The sequence below is a fragment of the Dermacentor silvarum genome, chromosome 11 (assembly GCF_013339745.2).
Source record: "Dermacentor silvarum isolate Dsil-2018 chromosome 11, BIME_Dsil_1.4, whole genome shotgun sequence".
Classification (NCBI taxonomy): Eukaryota; Metazoa; Arthropoda; class Arachnida; order Ixodida; family Ixodidae; genus Dermacentor; species Dermacentor silvarum.
Genome location: NC_051164.1, coordinates 111795166 through 111821115, shown reverse-complemented (window position 1 = coordinate 111821115; position 25950 = coordinate 111795166). Strand labels below are relative to the sequence as shown.

Here is a 25950-nt window from a genome sequence, read left to right as displayed (position 1 = left end):
TGCAAGGGCGCCGCGCCGGGACCAGCGGTGGCCCTTCGGACGAGAAGGGAAGGGGGGCGTGGCCGTATAAGCGGCAGAACGAGCCGTTCGCGCTGTGGTCCAGAAATGGGGGCCCGCGCGCATGCTGTGCTGATGTCATCGGCTATCTTTTTACTGGGGTGGGGGGAAGCGGCGGCTGCTGGCCGTCTCTATTTTCGGGAGCGCCCACCGCGCTACCTGCCCGACATACTCCAGTGCAGCTGCTCTCTGGCGACAGCTCAAGCCCCGCACACACTCCCCGCCGGCGCGGCGACTGTGGCGGTCGTGTCAGTGGCTGCGATCCCCTAGGCAACTGGTTTCGCCCCCTAATTCGTAACGTCAAGTTAAACCTAATTTTGGTTCCCGGAACCAGCGCGAAGAGATGAAGTCGTGAGATAAAGGCATACGCGAGCGCTGAGTCGCGAGTGAAATTTTTTTCAAGGTGTCTCTTGCAAATTTTCATTTCAGAGAAGGTTTCTCTACTGGTACTATGCGTGCCGCACTGCTTCGTTAAACACAAGCTATTAAAAAAAAAAAAAAAAAAAGCCAGTTTAGCTTCAATTTCGAGTGATGGAGGCCTTGTTAAGCTTGCTTTCAATGTTGCAGCAGAGTAATGCAACAAAGCCAGCTTTAAAGCACCGGCTAAATCGAAAATCTGCGCATCTGCTACTACCACATGGCGGCGCCCACTTGTTGCGGATTAACTTGCGTCACATGGCTTTCTTTCTGCTTGAAATTAAAAAAAGAAAAGTGGATAAAATGGGTTTTATGTGGACCGAACTGAGCAATGCAAAAAGAAAAGAAAGAAGAAAAAATGAAAAGGACAGAAAAGAGAGAGGAGAAAAAGAAGCAATTGCTACATGACTGACTAGAAACTTAAGGAACAAGATAAATAAATATACTGAATTTAATGATACGCTATTAATGTTAGCCTGGCCGATCGCCTCTCATGCTACTCTGGGTGTTCGATGAGAAATGTTATTGTCACTTTGCGGTGACGGTGCCCACGTAAGAACACAGATGAAAGGGATGAACAGGCACAACCGAACTGTTTATCGTGTGGACCTTTTTTTTTGTTTTTGAAACGTTACACAACGCTTAAGTGACGTGTAGGGGCAATTTTTAAATGGAATGGCGCTGATCAATCCTGCACTCTAGTTATGTATTTTATAGCTGTTTATATGCTAGTTATAGCAATCGATGCTATTCGCGTCCATTCGAGACGGTACCGCGGCATTCGCGGCCTACGTACGATCTGATTATGGCGGACCAGCCTTCTTATCGGAGATGGGACAGCAGCATGAATGTTCGAGCAACCAGGCGCGTCTTGTGCGAGGTTAAAGCATGACAACACTGATAACAGGAGGCAACTGACGCGAACTACAAAGAAAATAATAACAAAGAACGCGCAGTAATATGTACACACATTGATCGCTCAAACACACTGAAGGAAACCTAAAACACACAAGTAGCTTATTAGTTTTCCACTATGTTGAATTATATTGAATCAAGCTTTCGCACTTAATTAGGCTTACACATATAGTTAGACATAAACTCTGCTTGTGCATTTTTTTTAAATTTGCAGCCACAAATCTTGATTGAATGTTTTGGGCCGCACGGTTTTAGACTGACTTTGTAATCTGCACAACCTACGTGTGGAGCACGAGGTCGCGGGATCGAATCCCGGCCACGGCGGCCGCATTTCGATGGGGGCGAAATGTGAAAACACCCGTGTACTTAGATTTAGGTGCACGTTAAAGAACCCCAGGTGGTCCGAATTTCTGGAGTCCCCCACTACGGCGTGCCTCATAATCAGATCGTGGTTTTGGCACGTAAAACCCCATAATTTTTAAACCTACGTGTGTAAAGCATTATTTTTTAATTTTAAGCGTCATTGCAGGTTTCTTAATCTTTTTTAATTATTAACGTAGTCCTAGATACAATGCTGTAAATCGGTCCTCCGCAAACGAACATGTCTGTAGTCACACCCTACTGCCAATCCTCCTCATCACTCCCGATGCTCCTCTTTCTCTCCTCTGAGCAAATTAGCAGGCTAGAGGACTGTCAACCATCAGGCATACCTCACCGCTTTTCATCAAATAAATGACCATCTCTCTATCCCGCTCATTGCAGGTTTTGATTCCGCGCTATTAAATGCTGGCAGAGTATTCAGCAACAGGGGAATCTTCGCTGCTCACTACGTCATGCATTACCGTCTCTTCGTCCTTTGCACGGTTCCAGGCAAACGTTCGCGTGCACCAGTAACACCTTACGGCGCTGTTGCGTAACAGGCTGCACGCCAATGGAAACCGAGCGAAAGGTTGCTCTCTCCTTCGACCGTTAACTTGCCGCGACGGAAAACTATCTCGGCCTTGTGCGCGTGCCACGGCGGCTATGTACAAAGAGGCGCCATTTCCGCCACGCCCGCTTGTCGGTACTGCGAAGGCCCGGGAAACAAAACAAGGAACAGCGAATCCAGCGAGGAGAGGCAGGGAGGGAGAAGGTCGAGCGAGGGTAGCCGGCCGTGGGAAGAGCGCGGAAACAGTGCCCTAGGCTGAAACACTGAGGCCAGCCGTGTGTGTTGGACAAATGTGCCTCTTTTTCTTTAGTTTCTCTTTTTAAGCGACCGCGACCCGAACTAGGCAGAACTTGGCGACGAGAAAAGTAAGACGAAGGAGGAGGGAACAGCTGATTTCGAAAAGTCGAGTGTGGTCCGAACCAAGTAAAAGTGAGCGCTGGCTTCCCCTTTCTCATCATGGCGAACTGCCGAAGCTAAACAAAGCAAAAAGAAAAGTATGCTAGAAGATGAGAGAACTGTAAATTCTGAGTCAGTTCTGGGTCACTCGCCTGCCGCGGTCGTATGAGAACTCTTTCTTTTTGTTTTGTACTAGCAAAAAGTCAGAAACACGGATGGTTTTTTGGCGATGAAAACTCGCGTTGGAGCACCAGAAAACCGGAGAGAGCTTGCGGCCGCCGTAGCCAGTCAGGGTGCGTTAAAAAGAGGACGGGGGGAGCCGGGCGCCGTCTTATAAGGCGAGCTGCAGTCTCCCCAGGCTCTTGGCTGCCGGCGTCAGAGCCCTTACCCTTTTTCTTACAGCCGGGATAGAGTTACCGGGCGCTCCCTTTCTTAGGCGCTCGCCTCTCCCCGGTCTCCGATTCGCCCGTCCCCCTCTCGTCCTCACGCGGGAAGGAAGGAGGGTTTCGAGCTGACTATGTTTTCGTTCGCCGTCACCGCCTCTCGTGCTGCTGCTGCTTGGGACGCGCGCGGTTATTTCCGAAGTCGTATTTCGAGCAGCGAGCGGGCGAGCCGCTTCCTGACGTCGTCCACGCGCGCCCGCCCGAGGCTGGCGGTAGACACACCGCATGCACCGCGAACAAGCGCGCGGTACAACCGACGGCTCTAGCTCGACGAGTCACTCAGTTGGTTGAGAGCACTCAGAAACGGCGGCAGCCATTTTTGTCCTTTGCGGCTCGCTTTTATTTTTCTTTTATTTTCCTGCAGAATGTACAGAGACATAATTAAGGACACAAACCGTAAGAGAGCGTTTCACTGCTGAAGGCGTGCCGACTTCCATCGGCCTCTAATAAAACCAATTTTACATTGGTGGAAATCGCTTTGTTTCAATGTGATGCCGTAGCTGCTACTCCCAAGAAATGAAATCGGGTCTCAAGGCTGATGATGTTCATTTGTGCTTCCACTAGGCGCTTCCACTAAAATGCTCGGCAGATCAGCCATAACGTATCGTCTCTGCTTCTCTTTTAGCAGTGGCATGAACCCGTAAAAAATTAAGCCTGATCTCATATATATATATATATCCTTTTTCTGTGTAATTTGTGCCTGCCTTGGAACTGAACTTCTGCGGTGGGGACGGAACAGTTACAGCATCTTTGTCATAGTCAATGACCCCTTAAGAGACAAATCCTCAACAGACCGAGAGGAGGCACACGAAGTTCCTTTCGGTGCCCCTCGACTCGCCTTATGCACGCACGGCGCTGTGCCGCTTCCTAGTCGGCGCGTGCTTAAAATTAGATAACGCGCGCTCCTCCGGAGGAGGGCGCGCTGGACGCATGCGGGGCCGGCTTTTGGGACCGTTTCTCGGGCTTGACACTTCTGCAAGCCAAGGCACAAAATTTTGTTCCCATTTTTTTCTTCTCCCTCCTCCTCCTCTTTCACCAGACAGCTCCGTACCCTTTGCCCTCACCTCTGGGACCGCAAGAGAAGTTCATCCCTCCTCGTCGGCGCTCTTAGAGGGTGTCTTTTTGGTTGGGCTTTTCTCCTCCACGTGGACGCTCTGTCGTCTGGCGTTCCGGTGCGTGCCAACGCTACGGGTGAGAGCGTTGAGGGGGGAAGGACCGGAAGGGGGTCCGGCACGAAGGGCAGGAGACGCACAAGTTCCTTTGGGAGGCGTTTTGCGCAGGGGTTTAGTGCCGCGTTCCGGCGCGGCTCTCCCTTTTTCCTCTCCGGTGCGAGAGAGGGGGCTCGTGTCTTACTTCCTTCCTTCGTGTGTTGTGTGCGTGTGTTGTGTGCGTTGCGTACCGTGCCCGAGTCGACCCCCGCGAAACGTCCCCGCCCGACCGACCGACCGACGAGCGGCCGACGCTCTGATTCGAGGAGAGCGCGTGGTGCTTTGATCGACTGCACCGCGCTATCGACGAGTTTTTTTATCGAGTAGCAAAGGTGAGTGACTTCGCCACGCCCCTCTTACCGGCTTTTGCGAAAGTGCTTCTCGCGCGTGCGGTGTGCTTCAAAGATGGCGACGCCCATGGGGCCAAGTGTCCGAGTCTGGCACCTGCAGTTACTGAGGCCCCAGCCCTTGAGTCTATATCGTATCTGCCACTCTTCTGCTTTGTCAATGAGTGATATCTTTACACTACGACGCGCTGTTAAGCCTGATCCTAACCCTGGCAACTTCCGCCACCGCTGTCAAAGATGGCGGCCTCCAGACGGCACCGTGCCGGCAAAGTGGTCGCGGAAACGGTTCCAGCGTCCAATTTTCGGGCGCTTTCGAGACTCGATGGGGAGCTACATCGTGGTCGCAACAATAAGTTAATCGACCCTCAGCGTCCTTTCTGACTAGTATGGCGTAGAAATTTATCACTATCGGGCAATGTGCTTCCAGACAGGTCCCGGCATGGCGGCGCGCACGTGGTTTCACCGGTTGCACACGGCACCCTGAGTGGGTTACGTGCGCAAAACCTGCAGTGGCGCGTGCAAGAAGCACGCTTTCTTGCAAGATGCCGGACGTTCGCTGCCGTACCGCGCAGACCAGCCTCTATAGTTAGGACCGCAAACGTAGCTTCGGGCTTGCGAGGGTGCTGGAATTATTTTAGGAACAGCGCACTGCCTCTACATTTTTAAGCCTTAGCAACTGGAACATTCCGTCGGTCTTCCGGAGTGGCTCATTGAGGTCCGAGTTGAAATTAAAAAGTTTCAAGAGACAAGCAGGATGTGTTGGCCTAAGCTTGTCGATTTTTTACTATGTAGAATAAAGCAGAGAGCAATAGTCGTCTGTAGGACCGTTCGAAACTCGTAGAACATCGAAGAGGCCTCACACGGGAAATTAATTTGTTTTCTGAACGTTCTGCCTACAAAAAAAAAAAAATGGGAGAGGGAGAAGAGACATAGCTTGGTCAACTGTACTCAAGCGCTCTCTCAGCGTTTCCTTTATGGTTGATATTGCTTGATATTCTTGACAGATTGATATTTCTTTACAAATGTTTATGATTTTACCTGATTTACCTGAATACTCACGTGATGTCGTCATTTAAACGATAAATTAGTTGGCCGTTCTGGCTGTAATTTATTTTTAAGAATATTCTAGAAGTCAGCCACGCTAAGATGTGTATAGACGTGTTTCAGTCGATTTAATACAAATTTTATTTTGCCATGCCTCGTGCGCGCTACTGCTCCACAACTCTCACCATTCTAGGAAAAGAAATAACACTAACCAAATAATTCTAGCTCTTGTTCTAGTGATAAATGTAAATAGATATACGCTGTACATTTGCAACAGCCGAACACAAATGACGAGTGATGAAGCCGTATGAGTGCGATAAAATGTGACTTTAAGTTTAAATCCATACTTTTGCAAGTAAATTTTCAAAGAATGCTCTAGCAGTCTAAACTGCTTTAACGCATCTCTTTAGCACACCTTTAAAAAGTTGACAGTCACTTTAGCATACGCTAAAGAGGATGAAGGCGAAAGCCTGCGCACTCACGAGACAATCATGAAATTACTTTGACATTCTCATTCGAATGTGTCGTTACTTCCTATTGCTTGTTTTCTTTTTACTTGTTTTTCTCTTTACTTGTTCTCTTTTTCGGTCTCTTAGACACCGCCACTGGTTCTGCGTGGTTATTGGCACGTTAGAACGGTCGTGGCTTTCTTTTTCTTTTTTGTTCTTCCACTTCCTTGTAGCGCAGGCAGAATGAGGGGGATACGGAAAGGCACATTGCGTACAGCGTTAACTTTCAACAACCGATTTATTTGCAGTTCTCACAGGCCAACTTTATCTCCTCAAAACGTCATAAGACATGTGTAGTACATTGCTCGGCAAATATGAATAAAACAGGGAAAACCACACGCAGACACTTTTGTGGCCACACGGATTATTTAGAAGGGTGTCCGTTCAACGCTAACACAGGTAATCGAGCTCTTTAATTGATAAAGAAATCGATGGCTTACTGGCGCATGGGTCACCAAATGTGGCTATGTTCGTATCTTCCATATATATAGTCATTTCGAACTTGATGCTACTCATGATAAGTTTCTTTAATGGGTCTTAGACGTCACCTGAGACGTCACTTGAACTTTGGTGCCACAACGCCGGACGGTCGTCGGATGTTTCGATCCATGAGCCATCTATGGCTTCTGCCTTAAAAACATTCAGTGCCATTCCACTCTGTGAAGGTGGATGACCAGCGAAGCTGTATATGTGGTGATTCACCGTTGCTCCGGCGAAACGTTCCAAGTTTGCGGAATCGGGGTCACATGGACGGGTTCGCATTTCTTTCCACTTCGCGGTCCTGGCGGGCAGCACGCTTACGCTTGGCGTCCGCGGCCCGCTCATCGTCGGTGGTCTCCTTCCACCGCCGCTGCGCCCATTCCCTTTTCTGTTCACACCGTCGTTCTTGGTAGGCACGCTGTTCTTCAGGCAGTACAACACGCGGTCTACCCATTTCACAGTCAGCGCAGAACTGAGGAAAGGAGCCTACGTAGAGCATGACGTCAGGACACAGATGACACTCAGATTGGTATACGCACTATAGTTGCGGGATGGCGTACACGTGTATGGTGTGAACGTAGACGTGGCCGACGCTGGTCTTAATATCATCTTAATATCTGATACGGGCTGTATTTGGACCTAAGATATTAAACTTATTTTTGCAAGTTGGCGGATGGCTAGAAGCCTGCTGCACCTCCGCCGCTGGGTCAGCGCGGTAGTGCACTACATTCGGGATTTTCGGTCCACGGACATCTATCCGCTGGAAACTAGCCATATACAGCTTCGCTGTAAGATGTTGCGGTTGCGAGGTTTCTCTTTGCGATAAGCAGCAGACATAAAGGCAAGTATTGGGCCGCGTCCATAAGGGCTGCCGTGGTTGTCGTCTGGCTAAAGCCACAAGAACGCATGCAGCGGCATCGCGTGCGAAATCTCGAAGCACGCATTTTGCGTCACGTCTGACGAAAGGGGACACTTATCATGCTGCCATCGGTGAGAGGGACCATCTTTGCCTCGGCGTCGTCGAGCTCATTCCCGGGTACACAAAGGTTTCTTGGAACACTCGGTGACTGAAACGGGCAGTGTGCCGCCGGGAGCGCGCGGTAGGCAGCCAACTAAGCCTCACGTTTCTGGCTTTAGTTGTTGGCTGAGGGAGAATGTCACGGGGTCCTTCTTTGCGAATCCTCCCGGACTTTCCTGGCCGGGGCTGCTGCTGCTCTCTTGCCTTGTAGCTTACACATATATAATTATAATTACGTCTCCGTTGGCGGGATCCAACTTGGTTCTCCCAGCACGACAACCCGATCATCAGGCCATAACAGCGCGCGTGTTTCTACCGCGCCAGTTTACCATCAGACCTGGAACGCAGGAATGAAACGGATGAATAATAGTCAATCTTATCTTTCGCGTCGTACTTTGTGCACATACTCCTTTGCTCACCATGACTCTTTCGACACCCATCGAGCAGCGCCTTCTTCCTCCTGGTATCGCCACGGACACGTCTCGCACTGCTTGCATTTCTGCATAGCTTGTGAACGCGCGTAAACATAAACATCGCGTGACATTAAAGTTCTGACCTGTGCACTACATAAAGATTGCATGAGTTCACACATTGCATAGGATGGTAATAACGACAATTTGAGGTATCGCGTTCAGTTTTATAGCCTTTACTTAACCGCTTCACAAAAGCTTCGATTGATATTACTCGACACAAACGTTTTCCGAGTCAATTGAAAAGTTTCGCCATTTAGAGGTCCACGCTGTAACAATAAGACGCGCGGTTTGGCCCGATGTCCGTGGTAAGGAACCAAACCTATTGTGCGATTTCTCTCCTTTAATATTCGCCGGTTGCTATCGACCACTACTGCGCCCATAAGAGCCAACAAAACCTTATATGCAGTAATACAAGCGGAAGTGCAGTAGAAACAACATGATAAAAGTAAAAGAAAAGTATCGATCAAACCGGAAACGAAAATGATGCTTTTTTGTGATACACTACTGCATGACTGTAGTACCTGGCGAATAACATACCCACAAACTGTGCGTTCCTTGCATAAATCTTGGTAGACGACGAACACAGTCTTTATTAAATGAGACACACATTCATCACAGTGCTCATGAAGTTAAGATTATCATTGCAAATTGAGTCAGCTATGGTGTGCCCTAGTGCTACCAACGCTTCGTCACTATCTCATTTCTTGAAATAACCATTTTTCTTTTTGGATCGAGTAATACCTCCGCCCACTCATTGCAAGTGTGAAATAAACAGTCTCCATTGTTGTGTTGTTGCCACCGGCCAGGGCGACAGGTGCAGAAAGGCACTGAGCGATGTGGAAAGGAGGGCTTTGGACAGTTTCCTGCGTGGCTGATACCGATGCCGCTGCCGCTGGCGTCGCGGTATTCCGTTCCGTCTAAATATACACCCCCATTTTCCTCGGCCGCCGTGATCTGTGGCCCTCCCGCTGCAGGTTGAACAACCCCGCCGTGCGTCTTCGCGGCCTATCGCGAGCCATTCATCACTGCGGCGGCCCGCGCTTATAGTACGCGTCCGCGCACAGACACAATCACGCGAGCGTCCTTTCTTTCCCGCACGCGCAGCCTTCGCCTTATCGCCCTACAGCGAGCGCTGCCGCCTCGGCTTGTCTGGCGTCGCTGTCTGGAAGAAGCCGCTCCGTAAGCGCTTTTTTAGAGCTGCCGGGCTATTCTCGGCCCTTGGAACCAGTGTGGCGTGGCAATGGAAGAAAGCTGTGGACACTGTTGACGCCTAGGAACTGGCAGCAACAGTGTTTTATTGCATTCCGTGACCCCTGCACTCATTTCTGCTTGCGAAGTGTGATCCGCGCGTGACCAAAACTGTTTTAATGCAGTGTGATGGGGGGTCTCGCGTAGCACTGGCGGCGCTATGCAGAACAGAACTGCCGTCCTCACACTCCTGGGCGTCGTCAGTGCCCACAGAAGAGCCCCCTCGCGTCCCGTCAGCAGCTCTTGTCGGGCGTGGACGCACACCGTCACTACGTGTTGCCTTGGTTACAACAACTTCTGCATCTATGGATGACCCTCTGGAAAGAGGTTCGACCCAGCCAAGACGTCTTGGCGATGCTTCTAAAGGCAGCGCCGTTCCTGTTCGTGGCTTTGCTGTAGAACATCCGCGAACGTTTGCAGTTTATAATAAAATATTCCGGTCTGTCTCGGCCATACATCGCCGGGAGTCAAGTAAACGAGGAGTAAGCATGCTCCTATATTACGACGTAGCTCTTCCATTATCTCCCGTATCTCGCACGGCTCAAAACGCTGATACCCGCGGCGCGCCCAACGCGTGTGGGCTCTCGTCTCATCAGCGTGTCCCTCTGTCTGCGAGTCGACTCTGAGAGCGGCACCTTTGTGCTCTGCTAGTGGAAAAGGCAGAGCCGACTGTGGCTTGAGATGCGGGGTGGATGGCTGTTTTGGGCGCGACTTTCTCTTCCTTGCCTCGGCGCATTCCCGAATGCTTATTTCGGCTCTCGTTCTTCGCTGCAGTGGAACCAGCCGCGATTGCATCCGTCGACCGGTCCTCCCTCTTCGAGGCAGACGGTTTGCGGGTGCGCCGGTTTCCGAGACTGAATTCTGTCACCCTTTCCTTTCGCTTTCCCCTTGCCTCACCATAGGTATGTGCTCTGTGGTTAAAACAAAGTAATGCGGCGAAGGCTATAAAGGTGGCCTAACCAGACCATCATCCGTCGAAGAAGGATAGAAGGCTTCCATTGTTAAGCATTATGAATACCTGGGCGTATACATAAACGAAGCAAATACTCACTGAAGCATCCACTAAGATAATCTGAAAATAAAGGGGAAGCGGAATGCAGCAATAATGAAACAGAGCACTGTGGGGCCACAATAAGTATGAGGTGCTGCATGGAATCTGGAAAGGAGTAATGGCGCCACCGCTAACATTCGCAAATGCCATTCTATGCTTAAAATCGGATATCTTGTCGGGGTTGGAAATTAGCCAAACATCGGTAGGCCACTTGGATTTGAGAGTCCACGGTTAAACCACAAATGAGGCAGTGCAAGGTGACATGGGTTGGGCCTCTTTAAAGTCAGAGAAGCGCAGAGCAACATTTGTTTTGAAGAAAGACTCCGGAACGTGGATGAAAATAAATAGGCGGCTAAAGTGTACAATTACCTGTACCTCAAAAGCGTGTGCACAGCATGGAGAAAGAGGTCAAGAAAGTTGGCAATCAAGTACAGCGTAATTTAAAGTGTAAATAGACAACCAGGAGTCATCAAAAAGGAAGTGAGATAAACAGTAAATTGGATGCAAAGAATGGAAAAAAAAGGCCATGGAGATTTACAAGAATGGGAACAAGCAAATTAGAAGGGGAAATCTGTACGGATAACACAAAGGGCAGTGCCTTGCTATGTGAGGCTCGCGCTGGTTGCCTAAAGAAAAAAATCATACCGGAGCAAATATTCGCAACAAGATGAGGCATGTGTCTGCTGCAGCGAAAATCCGGAGACCACTCAGCACATCCTAATGGAATGCGAAGGTCTCGTATCCAGCGAGGTCCGTAGGATACGTGCCCCTTCCAGAAGCGCTTGGATTTAAAGTGGATGGAAGCAACAACCGGTCCGCAGTCGAGATAAGCAAGAGACGCTTAGAGTATTGGTGAAAAAAAAAAAGCAGGGAATAGATAGATAAGACCGGATTCGTTACAAGCATAAATAGCAGTACAAGGCAGATATAGAATGTTTAAGGAAGAAAACAAAAGATTATGGATATGTATACAAAATTGTAGAATGAGAAACATGTATAGCATACCTGATTCACTCAAGCAGGCTAGGTGACTTTTGTCACCGCCCCCCCCCCCCCCTTTCAAAGGGGATGCCAATAAATCATCATGATTACCATCATCCATCGTACTCTCAATGGAAGCACCATCCACGTTGTTCAAGGTCCCTATCTGGTTTGTTGTATTGGTATCATCATAAATAAAAGTGCACGGGTGACCTACAAGTCACAAATCACCTCTTCCTAAATGACATCAGTGGCTGTGACGTTCTTCTACGCAGCACAAGGTCGCGGGTTCGATTCGGATTCACAGCCGCAGCGGCCGCGTTCCGATGGGGTCTAAATGCAAAAACCGCACTTCGGGGGCAATATAAGGAGCCATACGTAATATAAATTAATCCGGAGTCCTCCGATAAAGGACTTGTAAGACATACTCCGTGAACTGTTCCGGAACGCTAAACCGCATGATTTATTTCACTCGCGTGCTTCCTCTTATCTGTGCTGTATTTGCACTGCCTTCCTTTAAAGCTACGCGCCAAGCCCTATGCTATAAGCAAGGCATTTGAGTGTTCTCGTCCTTATGTCTGTATATTGATGCACTTGTATCTGAAATAGTGAACAGTCTTACAGCTTTACTACAGCGTACTCATCGGACTTGCGTATGGGCTATAGAACTTTTGCCGGCGCGCACTGTGAACCCCCTTTTGTTACTTACGCTAGTCCGCTGTGTGCGCTGTAATAGAGCTTCCTAGTGCAATCACTACAGGATTCGACACAAAGGCTACTAGCGGTAAAATCATGCAATCGGCGAACTAGTACAATCACTTCAGAGTTCTACAAAAGGCTACTAGCGGCAAACTCGTGCAACCGGAAAACTAGTGCAAGCAGTACAGAGTTCAACACAAAGTATACTAGCGGCAGCCCTGGTGCTTCCCTTTGCGCGATCGGCCAACATAGTAGATCCGTCTCATTACGTGAATCTGTCTAAAGCTTCGTCACCATGTTTCAAGCGTGTTTATGATATCACTCTTGAGTGTTCTTTGTCATCGCAAATTCACTATATCGGAAATATTATGCTAATTTCTTCTCTGAGACTGAAGCTTTTCAGTATGCCCCCAGCGGACGAACGGAAAGAACGGAAAGAACGAAAAATAAAAATAAAAATAGATAGATAGATAGATAGATAGATAGATAGATAGATAGATAGATAGATAGATAGATAGATAGATAGATAGATAGATAGATAGATAGATAGATAGATAGATAGATAGATAGATAGATAGATAGATAGATAGATAGATAGATAGATAGATAGATAGATAGATAGATAGATAGATAGATAGATAGATAGATAGATAGATAGATAGATAGATAGATAGATAGATAGATAGATAGATGCGGCGTGAATGCTCTTCGAGCGTCAAACAGTTATTGTCCATGAGTCTAATGATATTTGAACGAGCTAGTGCATCAACAGACAGCACCGTAGCAATTTTCGTGCGAAATCTATTGCTAGTTCACGGTTTCATAGACCAAGCAGCAATTATCTCGGAGCTCACGGCTAAGCCGAGCAGCTCAAGGCTCCGGTTCAGCTTCAGCCTGAGGATTGCTGGCTTTCACCCTAGCCTTAACAGCGCTGCACGCATTTAGCGCGACCGAGTATAGAAACGGAGGGCGCGTGGGCTCACTGCGTTCCCGCTGTCTACTTCCTTGGCTAGTCAATCTTTTCCTGACTCTTTTTGCTTTACGCGTCTGTTACCCCGCGTCTTTGTGATAGGCGTGAGTGTATAGGTTCTTGCTTTATTTGAGCTCAGCTCGAGAACCAAAGGCTTTGCCGTTCTTTCTGTCTTGTAAATGTTGTCGTCCCTCTCTGGTCCTTGTCGGGCAGTGCATTCTATGCGTCTCCTTCGCGGCGGTCGCGTTCTCGCCCGGCGGTTCGTCGGCAGTTCTCCGTCCTGCTGGTCTGGTGCGGTTGTCTGCCGGCGGGTGTGTTCTTCGGCACATCTGGAATACAGGCCTGAAGTGTACGGATTTCGGTCTGCCGGTGGTGAGCTTATTGATGACGCTATTCATGTTTATAACCCTTTCATTTATAACATTGTGGTTGGAGAGAGTGAAGAAAAAGTTAAAGCATATTAAAGAAAAGGGGGTGAAAGTTCTGGAGGGCAGGCAAGTATAGCGCGCGTAGTTGCGGTGATAAAAGAAATTGACAGTCACTTAAGTATCCTTACGCGATATGAATGCGAAGAAAGCATTAATTAGGACTTCTCTAAGTTATCACCGTAAATAAAACTCCACCCTAATCCACCTTAATCCAATTTAATCCACCTTAATTCAATTTTGGGAGTGAGCCAGGGCATCCGTCCGACGCCATGGCTGTTCAGCGTGGGATTTCGCAGTGCGAGCCGCAGCAGGTTCAACGCCGGAAACGTGACGTCATCACTTGGCCACATGGGTTTTGGCACCATCGGATGATAACAAAGGACGCCGGATTTTCCGCTCCATGGGGTATATAATGATTTCGCATTAATAATGATTAGAAGCGTGCGGAAAGGTCAAGGGCGAAGGTCCCATTACGTATCATTGTGATTTTGGCAGTCATGCGTTGTGTGAGTCGTCCGCTTCTATAGTCAAGTTAGCACACTCATGAGGTCAGGATGGGACGCAGAAGAGCACAAAATTCTGTGTTCCTACCACAGTCACATTGTAATGACGTTCGTCTTATTCCTAGCGCCGTTTCTTGTTTGGTGTAAGTCGTGAATAACAACCAAAAGGAAACAGAAACGGCAGGTAAACAATACTGCAGTTAGAAACAGCTATAAACCTGGAATGGTGCCGCATTACGTAACAACCATACGCACCTTCTGCCGGCGTCTGCATTCTATATCCCTCCTGCCGGCGCGCGGTAGAATGGCCAACATAAGGCACACGGATGTTGCACAAGTGGCTGATTAGCTGCAAAATACGAAGATTGTGTTACTGCATAAAAACAGACAGCGTTTAATGCAGTTGGTTTTGGCAATATGTGCTGCTGTTTCTCTATATAATGCCGAAAATTAATGGAAATCATATTTGAGCTTGGTGACTACGATCAAGATGACAATACGCAGTTGTGATAAATATAAATTACAAAACGAAAGAAAGCTACAGGCAGGGATCTTCTTACTGGCGAACAGTGACGCATTGAGAAATTTTGTTTAGAGAGAAGAGGTCAAGCGTCAACACTGCCTTCAACTCAAAATTTTGTTCTTCTCAACTTTCGCCTGAGGTAAGGCGTTAGAAATGGCTATGGGATCGTCTGTGCAAGGTTTGATGATGAGACATTAAGCTTATCATTATAGTTATTTGGTCACTGAAACAGTCACAGTAGGCATTTCACACCAGACGTTCACTAGGTATGAATGCATTACGTAAAGTAGGTCTTTGTTATTTTAAACTCGGACGTGACAGTTGTGTTTGTTTTTATTTGGATAACATAAAATGTCGAGAGGTGACGTTCCGCTTAGCGCATTTCACTTCAGCTGTAAGACAGTCACGACGGGGCCGTCAGCCCTTGCCTCGGTCTCTTACACTTGACTGTACGACTCATCAATTCTATAGACAAGGACGTCAACGAGAAGTCCAAGTCGTGCGCTTGTGTGTTCCAAAGTTAAGCCTTATACATTCCCAATGCGCGACCTGCCGACGTTAGCTTCTTTATTTTTCGTATGTGGGCCTTTGTAATGCATCGTGATCTGGTGCAAAAAACGTCCCTTGTATTATGCAGGAAAGCCGGCAGACTTCTCCAAGTTCACTCTCACGTTTATGATGCGTAAGTTTCGTGTAGAGTCGTGCGGGTTTTGCGCACAGTATTAACAGGCTACGCAAGGTGATTGCTTTGCAGGCCAGAGAGTCAAACTAGTTTCTTCGTTCGATCGCAGGTGTATTCCGTGTATTGTGGCTCGTTGTTGCATGACATTGCATGCTGTGAATGGTCTCTTGTCCTTCGACAGCAACTACGTATGCACTTACATGTGTGATCGAGGAAGTGAGTGAGTTAGTTTTATTTAATTTTACAGTGAAGCTGTATATAGCTAGGCGAAACCAAAACCCATCCGTACGATGTGCGCAGAAGTGTGGGCTGACCCTGGTCATAGTGTAGAAAGGGTCCAAGCGCTATGGGACATTCCCCTGCGGACTCCGGGTGATCGGCTCCGGGTCATGTAACGCGCCCTTGAACTACCCTTGTCACACGTAAAAGAGAAAGAGAGGCGCGACATTGGCTTTTTAATTAAAGTCCCTACATAAGAAAAGTACCGCCATTCTTTGATCAACGCCGCTTCTCTCTCTCCTGTATCTCCGATTGGACGATGATAGCGCGCGCTTTGTCCTTTTTTATATTTAGTTTTTTTTCCCTCCTCAGAGCCATGTTGAAAGTCCTCTGCGCAGCCGCAGTCGCCGGCGGCGGTGGCGGCGCGCGCCCGGCCTGAAAGCTTCAACGTAGACTTTCTAGGTGCGCCACCATCGACTTGGCTTTCGCAAGCAAAAAGTAGAGAAAAAAGGAAGCGCTTTATGAGAGGAGGCAGCGGAGGAAAGAGTAGATGGCGGTACTTTTCTTATATAGGGGCTTTATTTTTAATACGTAACTGGGTGTTTCAGGATAACCGGCTCTTCGGCAACATATTTTTCCCCGTTGTCACATTCCAATAAGCAACAAACGAGATCGATGCACCTGGCGATATTTCGTTCTCTGTCTACAACGATCACTCTGACAGATGTGCAAGCACTGTTTGGAAACGAGCCCGGAAAAGCTTGCGGCGCTCGGCTCGGCTAGTCGCCGTGAATCCGAGTCTCCATCCACAGAGGCGCATATTATTGCACACACACCACACACACACACACACACACACACACACACACACACACACACACACACACACACACACACACACACACACACACACACACACACACGCACACGCACACGCACACACACACACACACACACACACACACACACACACACACACACGCGCGCGCACGCACGCACGCACGCACGCACACACACAGGCGCGCACGCACGCACGCACGCACACGCACACACAGGCGCGCACGCACATACGCGCGCAGACTCTTCTGGCGGCAAGAACACAGGGCTCACGTTGTTTGCTCGTCGTCGGAGTGACGGAGCGCGGTGCTCCTTCGTACGCCGTGCAAGACAGGAGACACCTGTCATCATCCGGCGCCGTATTGCAGCCGGTACGGTCACGGCAGGACTCGATGCTCGGGTGACGATTCGGTCTCTCAAGCTTCGTTCTCCTCGACAACTCTGCTCTCCTTTTTTCCCATCACTCTCGCCCTATGTGACGCCCCCTTCCACCTCACCTGCCCTCGTGCCACGGCTGCGTAGTTGTGTGCAGTAGAATTCACAGATAGGATAAACTCCGCTCCCCTGGTATGTCATTATCATCATCAGTTATATTTATGTCGACTGCAGGAAGGCTGTCCAAGAACGCCGTACACTTTGACACAGGAAATAGGTGGCGCCTAGAACCGGGAACGAATCTACGAGCCCACACGAAAGGGACAGACACGGCGTTGCGGCTGTCCCATTGTGAGCGTTTCTTAGCCTCCGTCGCGGCCTCGCGCACTACCTGTTTCCACCACACTACATCAGCGATAAGTCTAATCATCTGTTCGTGCTCTACAATGTGTGAACAGGTTATGGTACTCTGCAATGTCTTATTCTTTTAATGCGCAAACATTCCTTGGTGAGTACCCCAGCAAGATTTGCCCGTAACGCGAAAAGTTTCAGACCATTCACCTACAAAATAAATGCATAATTGGCGAAGTTGAGACATTTAATTGTTATAATAGTGTAAATGTATATGATTGGCAGCTTTAGAATTGATAAAGAGGGAATTTAAAATGAAAAAAAAAAGAAAGAAAGAAGGATTACCGTTCTCGTCATGCCCCCTTCAAAGCTTACTTTTCCGCAGTACTGGTGTGCGTGCAAAGAAGCCTGCTTTGGGATAGAGGAGTATAAAAAATGATAGAATAGCTAATTGGTAGATGTGGTAATAGACTAATAGTAGATAATTGGTCGCCTTAAAAAAGGATGAAATTGGTGACCTCACCGGGCTCACGTCGTAACATAAAAATAAAATAAGAACTGTCAGCCTTTCCACTGGGGTGGAGATGGAAGACCAGCGAAGCTGTACTATGGTGGAAATTATGTATTTCCAGTTATGACTATTAAGATGTGAGGGTGTAATTCGTTATTTGAACTATTAAAGAATAAGAAATATATATGATCCGGTGGTTTTCATTTATTTAGTGACCACAGGGAGCATGGCCTTATGGTTGCTACGGTACACCGCCATAGGATATGTACGGCAAAGGTTGGCGCGTTCTTCATAAACACGTCACCAACGCCGTGCGCGTTCGGTGCGAACGCAGTCAAAACGCCGCCACCATCGACAACAGTTCTGCGCGTTGTTTGTGTGACCGCACACAACCGCTGTCAAAACGCTGGCGTGAGCAAGCGCGCCAGCAGTAGCGAGTGAATGCGGTTTATCGCTTCAACGGAAACTGAGTGGCGAAAGCACAGCGCATACAACGGAAGGAGCCTTGTTGCAGATCGCTTTCAATATACGGTGCATGCGACCAGCCCGGCGCCGCGCAAAGTACAAGTTGCTCGCAGAGCAGAATCCGCAACCCCTCCCTCCCGCGCTGCCTTCCCGCTGTCCTCCTTTCGCGTGGGAGATTGAGTCGCCAGTTCCCCTTGCGCCCGGTCGCAAGATACGCATTTGGTGCCGCAGCTAAATGTCGCCTCCCCTCCCTCATTGCCGTCCCCCCAGGGCCTTTGTGGTGACGGAAGAAGTCGCGTTTGCTCTCCGCCGTGCGTTACATCATACGGTGAATGAGAGTTTTTTTTTTTTCTACATCCGGACGCGACCATCGAAGACTGAGCCCTTAACAGCTTCGCTGTAAAATAAAAAGTAAATACTGTGTAGTCGAACCAACACAGAAGAGAAAGAAGATGACCGAGATGAAGAACAAAGAGCTACGGCGACACGGAAATAGCGAGACATTCAAAGCGAAGAAGAAGCAGGTTCCCAGCCTTCACAGAAGAAATGCAGGTTGTCTGATTCAGAAAAATAAAATTTTACAAAACACAGCAATAAAAGAAGGCTGTAATCCGTGATTGTATGGAATGGAATTGTGTTTGGAACGTTATGATATGCTCTAAGCAGGATAGGCACGATAAGCAACAAAAACGCTACAGAGATACTTACAATTGTGTACTAATGCGTAAGCATCTTTGGCACCGGAAAGCGATGGGTAGACATGCATAAGCTAGGAAAAGCAAGTAAGCAAACGCGAAGTAACAGCCGAGTCACAGATTGCTTGCGGATCAGTAGACAATTCTCATGATTTATGTAGCATTCAATCCGCTTTTTGAGCCATGTAGCTTACTTGAGCCATGTGCTCAAACATGGCTGAGAATGAGTATAGTGTATGGATTGAAATGGGCGTATTCGAGGAATAATAGCCGACTTGACAAGGAATACGAAGGGCCTCGGCTATATGCAGTACAGTTGGGCAGACTTGCACAACCACTGGAAACACTAGTGTGCCGCTTAGTGGGAACACTGATGTCCGCAATAAATATTTGTAGGACAGAGATTTCGTGTCATTACCACAAATGCCCTGACGTTGTACGACCCCTGCTTAACAATAATTGACGGTCGACTGCTTTAGACAAGCCATCGTTTCTGTTTCCGCTACATTCATCAGGCGGACTTTGCGTTTTTTTCCAGCAGTACATGCAGTGAAATTTTGCTTTGTGCTTGGTGCAACTCGTGCTTGGCTTACTGCGTTTTCGTACGTATTAAAAATAAGGTTTTCGGAAATTGACCTCGCACCAAAATCCCATCACTGCACAGGTACACTGCACCGTGCTTCCAATCAATTCTCAAGGTTTCCGCTTCGCCAGATCAATGGGCTGGCCGTGACATTGTGTCTGCCGGCGCCTTTGCGATTTTATGAACAGCAGTTGTGGCATACGCAGTGCTGCATGTAACTATAAGCACTGTTGATTATTATTATTATTATTATTATTATTATTATTATTATTATTATTATTATTATTATTATTATTATTATTATTATTACGACGACGACGACGACGACGATGATGATGATGATGATGATGATGATGATGGTGGGTTTTACTGGCGCAAGGTTGCGAACCGTTGTGAACTAACATAGCGTCATGGACGCGCCCGCCCAGACGGGCGCTGCCGTTCTGGCGTACGACCTGAGAAAAAGCTTGGCAGGCTTGAACATGTCGGTGCAAGGCCGTGGTTGTCTGTTTTGAAATCGCACACCCGAACGATATAGCACTAGCACATAACATCATGGCACGTCTTTGTGTGTGTGTGTGTGTGTGTGTGTGTGTGTGTGTGTGTGTGTGTGTGTGTGTGTGTGTGTGTGTGTGTGTGTGTGTGTGTGTGTGTGTGTGTGTGTGTGTGTGTGTGTGTGTGTGTGTGTGTGTGTGTGTGTGTGTGTGTGTGTGCGTGCGTGCGTGCATGTGTGCGTGCGTGCGTGCGTGCGTGCGTGCGTGCGTGCGTGCGTGTCCGCAAGAAATTATTCGGATGAAAGAAGTGACAAGTACGACCATTCGTAAACTGTGGGCGCGGAAGTGGAATTGCCTACTGGGTGCCTGTATGGGCACAAGCGGCATAAGCTTCGGGGTATGCACCAAAACTATTGGCGACGACGACAACAACAACAACGACGACGACGACGACGACAAATGCAGCAGAAGCAGCCTTGGAAACGACGACAACGACGGTTCGAGTGAAAGGAAAGCGCACAACAGTATAAAAAAAATCAGGTTTTATTGTTTTTACAGGCAACTAAATTATGAAAGACGGCAGCTGTTCATGTTTTCGCGTGAACTTTGTTTTGTCGCATATGCTTACTGTTATCAAAACAACGACGCCGCTTGCCGTTTACTTTGTTTCTTTGTAACGCTCTTAATTAAGCACACACTTTAGCACTTCCATTACATATCGTTAATTTATTTCAGGTGCCATGTTGTTGAAGCGATGGCTTTGTTCTTTCTGCGCGTCGCCGTCTGCTGATGAGCGGTCTCCTAGAACGCAACCCACAAAAGCGCTGTCGTCAGTTTTTTTTTATTCATTACAGATGTAGAGAACGCTGCGTATCGCCGACGTCCTTTTTGTGGTACTTACTTTTTCATGCAGAGCCCAAGTTATTTTTCCTTTATTATATGTAGTATACTTAAAATAAGAATTAAAGCTCGCTATTGGCTTCTGAAAAGCTCATGTTGGCTGAATATGTCATTGTAGTCTGCGACAAAGCTTTCCGCAATATTTTGCCTTTGACGAAAGTGCGAAAGGAATTAAATTCTGGGGCTTTACGTGCCAAACCCACGATATAATTATGAGGCAAGCCGTAGTGGGCGACTCGGATTAATTTTTTGACAATCCAACGTGCACCCAGTGAACGGTACACAGCGTTTTGAATTTAGTCCACATCAAAATGCGGCCTCCACGTCCGGGATCGGACCCGTGACCTCGAGCTCAGCAGCGCAACGCCATAGCCACAGGGCTACCGCGGTGGATGCAAACATGGGACACAATGACACTTCTACTAAGGGAGGTGTCCAACATTTTTAACGCGACAGCGTTAAGGGCACCGTGTTACAGAAAACCCGGCTTTGGCGTCGGCGTCGGTGACGGCGTTAAGCATCGGCGTCTGGCGGAAATAATCATGCCGAACCACATCATCCCGAACCACCCCGACCACACAGGCCCTTCGTGTGGCGCAAGGCGTTAGTGAACAAAAATTGAATTTCACAAAGTAAAATCCGTCAGAAAAATCGTAAGGTACGACTTAACCACAACCTACAGACGTGATCGCGTCGGATTGTAATTAGAACATACGAGAAAGAAGCCTGATAAGCAGCCAGGGATCTTTGAATGCTATCGCGTTCCACTCTTAAGGCTCATTCACACCGGCGACTGACAGTGGTCGCGCGACCAAGTTGGTCGCAAATGGTCGCAAATGGTCGCTTTTCTCGAAAAGCGACCATTTTGGGCCAGTCGCTCACTGCTCGATTTTTCAGTCGCGCGACCGCAGTCGCAGAACAGCTGAACCAATCAGATGCGAAGGAACACGACGTCCGTATACGCTGACGCTTATTTTACGCGGCGATGACATTTCAAGCAGGCGTGAACGGCATATCGTGAGACATTTCGGTTTAGCGACTTATCGGTCGCATTTGTCAGTGTGAACATCAGTCGCCTTCGGTCGCTTTTTGGTCGCGAGTCGCAAATGGTCGCGCGACCTCCTCAAGTCGCCGGTGTGAATGAGCCTTTAAAGACGAAGCTTAAGCGTCCTCTAATTCTGATTGTGTTTCGCTGTACTTTGGTTCTAGGCAACATTGAGGGGAGTGTTGAAAACCGAGCCTTTCTAAATTTTGATCGGGTCCCATGTCGCAGAACGTACGGTGTCTGTGTCGGCGTCAATGGCGTCCAATAATGCTATCGCGTTCCACTCTTAAAAGCAAAGCTTAAGCGTACTCCAAGTTTTTTTTTAGAGCACAGCTCCAGGCGCCCGTTCTTAACGCGAGCGTCGACGTCGTACCTCGTAACCGAGCGAACGAGCACAGCGAAAGGCTAGAACGAACTTGCAGCGAAGAGAGCACGAGGAAGAAAGCGGAGGTTATGGCGAAAGCATGAGAAGAAGACCGAAGTGCTGCACAAGACCGACTATGGCGACGATGGCGCCAGAGTAGCGCGCGTCGTTAGGGTGCTCGCTCGCCTCCGCTCCGTTCGCAGGGGCACGCGCATCGAGGCACTCTATGCGTCGTCTGTTCACCAAAGCACTGCATGAGCGGAGGTCTGTCTGCGGCCGCTGCTGTGAATCGCGCCCACGCGTCACCCACGCGCTGGCTCTCGCGATCTCCAGATTAGCGAGGCAGCGGCGTCACACTTCTCTCCGTTTTCAACGTGCTGCACGAGACAGATTGTCCGTGCCAGCCAATATATCGCGAAATGATAACGCGTATAGAGCTGCGCTCAAATTTCGCATTAGGGAGTATCGCAATCGTCGGTGAATATTTTTAACCTGTGATGGATTTCATAGTGGACATACATCGAGATTTACAAACATCGCAAGAGCACATAACAACTATCTCCCTAACACTGGCAATCTCTTGTAAAGCGGAAGGGGGAGTGAAGCTGGCTTTTCCCCAAAAGGGGTCTTACTGTGGTGAAGTCAGCTCTGACGAGCCTCTTTCAGCGAATTGCGTACGCGCGTGCATGAGTTTCTTTTACTCTGAACAGTTGTAGAAGGTATTGATTGGCTATATTTTTTCTATCTATAGAAGCTGTCTCTTCTGAATTTCGCCCAAGTTTGGATATGAAATACGGTAACACCGACAGGTTCTGTCGGTGTTACCGTATTTCATATCTGATCTGTCGTTTGTCATCCAAGCTAATCAGGTGACTAACAGACTTATTGATTAGGTTGTAAGAAGGATAAGATATTCTTGTTCGGTCATCGTAAGAGTGTGTATTGCTGGTATGAATGTGTCTTAGGCAGTTTGGAAGAGGTGGGGAGAGAGAAAAAGGTGAGACAGAGAGAGAGGGCCAATGTATGACGCTTGCAAATGTCTCTGTAGCGTGATGACGCCGGTTGTCTTCACGCCGCCTTAAGACTGTTTCTCCCGTGCCTTTTGCTGGTAATTCGCCCATCACATGCGTGCCGTTCCCTATTGCTTCTTCACTCGCCGAGCGCTGGCCCACGGAGAGAAGATATCTCGACCAAAAAGTTCTAACAGTTGAACATCGGGGCGGTGCGCTTCGCAAATGGGGGTCTGACGAGGAGTCAGCTGGCGCCGGTCTGTAGTTGTCGGAAGGCGCACGGAACGCTCGATAAATCTAACCTTAGCCCGTTCTGTCGCTGTGTACGCCGCAGAGTGTACGACGTTCATTACGCCAACTCGCTCCTTCTCTCGTGTTCCTCCTCGCAGGGGCGCCCCTAGCCCACGGGCGCCATGGACGATGAAGAGGACGTGTTGGCGCCGTCCTTCCTGCACAAGCCGACGCTTCGAGAGGAGGACGATGGCAACCGGCTGGTATTCGAGTGCCAGATGCGGTCGCATCCGCGGCCCGAGATCTCCTGGTTCCGCGGTGACGTGCAACTACACGACGACCACCGCACGGCGATCCGCGTGATCGAGATCGAGCCGCGGAAGTACCACGTGTCGCTAGAGCTCAACGACGTCATCGAGTCGGACGGGGGTCTCTACAAGGTTTTCGCCAAAAACCGCGAGGGACAGGTCGACTCCTCTATCAACCTCAACTTCAGCCGTGAGTTCCCGTCATCTTCTGCATAGTGTGCTCTGGATTTGTCATGTACGTTCGGTTCATTGGCGCCGCCATCTTGATAAGCCTGGCCGGTTACCAAAAAATAATCTTCTCAAGCAGCCGCGCGATGGTGGCTAGCTTCAACCGCGTGTGAAACGGGAAACGCAGAACGTGTCAATACAATTCATTCCTCTGCTTGTAAATTGACTCTAACACCGTGCTAAGAAAGGCAGTTAGGGAGAATTTACAAGCTCAAAATAGGAGCAGCAAATCGCAGCATTAAAATCGCCTTTACGTGTCTCAGCCAAAAGTGGTCTTGATTTTCAAGATAAAACGAAAGGGTCTGCGCAAATGAGACCAAACGCCAACTCTGACCACAAGTACATGCAAATATTTAGTACTGTGTTGTTCTGCCTGACTTGTTTGGTAACTAAAGTTAATTCGATTAGGAACTCAATGCTGAAACTATCGATGATTTTGTTGCAGAAAGTAGTGAAATACACCCGAATAATCCGAGGGTTCTTTTTTTCACCTCCGTTTCTTGTGTGGAAAAACAAAAACCACTTAAATGGTTCCCTGTCAGGGTTACTTCGTTCTCCCCGCAACTTTCGAGTTGACCCCTGGGTAATCGAACTCTTGCTTAAAGAGTACTTCTCTTAATTTGGAACAATGACTTAGTTAAGCACAGTGGAATTAAAATTATTACCGCTATACGCCAACGGCAGCCACACAAAGCTGGTTCGATTCATGTTGAGACCGTTTTATTTTCCTAATTGTTAAGAAATTTCTTAATAATTATTGTAACTATTATAATTTTTTAGTACAGTTAGTAGAGAGCATCAGGGCATCGCGAGTTGCCGTGTAACGCGCAAGCACGCAACTTTAATGTGCTTGCGCTGTCAAAATGTGTTCGCACCTCCTAAATCATATTTTCAGGATGCTTGATACGAGTAGATTTATATCACTTTCTAATTTTTGCTAACTGGTGATTTTAAGTCACCATCCGTAATGAATTTTTTCTCGTGCTTTTTTTTGTCTTTTGATTTCTAATAATGTGAGAGCATTATATGCCCCATTACGCGAAAATCCGTCGTAGTCGGCGCGACTACAATATGGTACCAAAAATGGCCGACGGCGCAAAGAGTAAACAGACGTAAGAAATGCTTGGACTGACGTCGTATTTCTCAGGGAGGTTCCTGTAAACAAAGTAAATCAATAGCTAACTTTGAAAAAAAATTTCGAAATTTCTGTCTGGGTGGGAATCGAAGCCGGGCCTCGGGGGTGCGACATGGTGGCTCCACAGTTCTGGCTAACTAAAGGTGCGTGCGTCATTGGGCACGTGACGGCGCAGCCAATGAGGTGGCACCACGTCACGAGTGTATAAAATGAGCGCGTTCATCACGTTCCGAGGTCTACAATTGGTATAATGCTTTCGCATTCTCACACGTAAGCAGTCTTAAGTGCCTCTGCTGAATCCTTTCCATTTTACTACGTCTCGGAGCGATAACAAAATTTAACGCAAATCAAGCTCGTTTTGTTCCTTTTGTTTGCTGTGCTTCGGCGTGTCTTACGACCTACGTTAATAATTATAAAGCAATTTAGCTGTAATATCAGCTTCATATTCGGCTTCACCGTAGGTTAGCGACTGGCTACGGTCAGTCGGTGGATGACCAACTCAAAAGGAAGAACAACCCGCCGTGGTTGCTTAGTGGCTATGGTGATGAGCTGCTAAGAACGAAGTCCCGGGATCAAATCCCGGCCACGGCAGCCACATTTAGATGGGGGGAATTGCGAAAACACCCGTGTACTTAGATTTAGGTGCACGTTAAAGAACCCCAGGGGGTCCTAACTTTCCGGAGTCGCCCACTACGGCGTGCCTCATAATCAGATCGTGATTTTGGCACGTCAAACCGCATAATTTAAAACGAACAAACATTGCGCAAATGATACTCAGACAAGGTGAAGGTGTTGTTAGTTAGTAAGACCAAGAAAAAAAAGGAGAGAGTGTTGAGGACAGAAGAAGAGGCAGGAAGTTCAACCAGACTCACATCGTGT

At 48.3% G+C, this 25950-nt stretch overlaps 1 protein-coding gene across 1 annotated transcript in view; it reads left to right on the top strand.

The window, feature by feature from the left end:
- Positions 1-4423: 4423 nt before the first annotated feature.
- LOC119434029 (twitchin-like) overlaps positions 4424-25950 on the top strand; it is a 225374-nt gene continuing 203847 nt past the window's right edge. The window contains 2 exon segments of the mRNA XM_049659376.1: positions 4424-4696; positions 23559-23898. Coding sequence (XP_049515333.1) covers positions 23583-23898 — 316 coding nt within the window. The 5' untranslated portion in view covers positions 4424-4696; positions 23559-23582.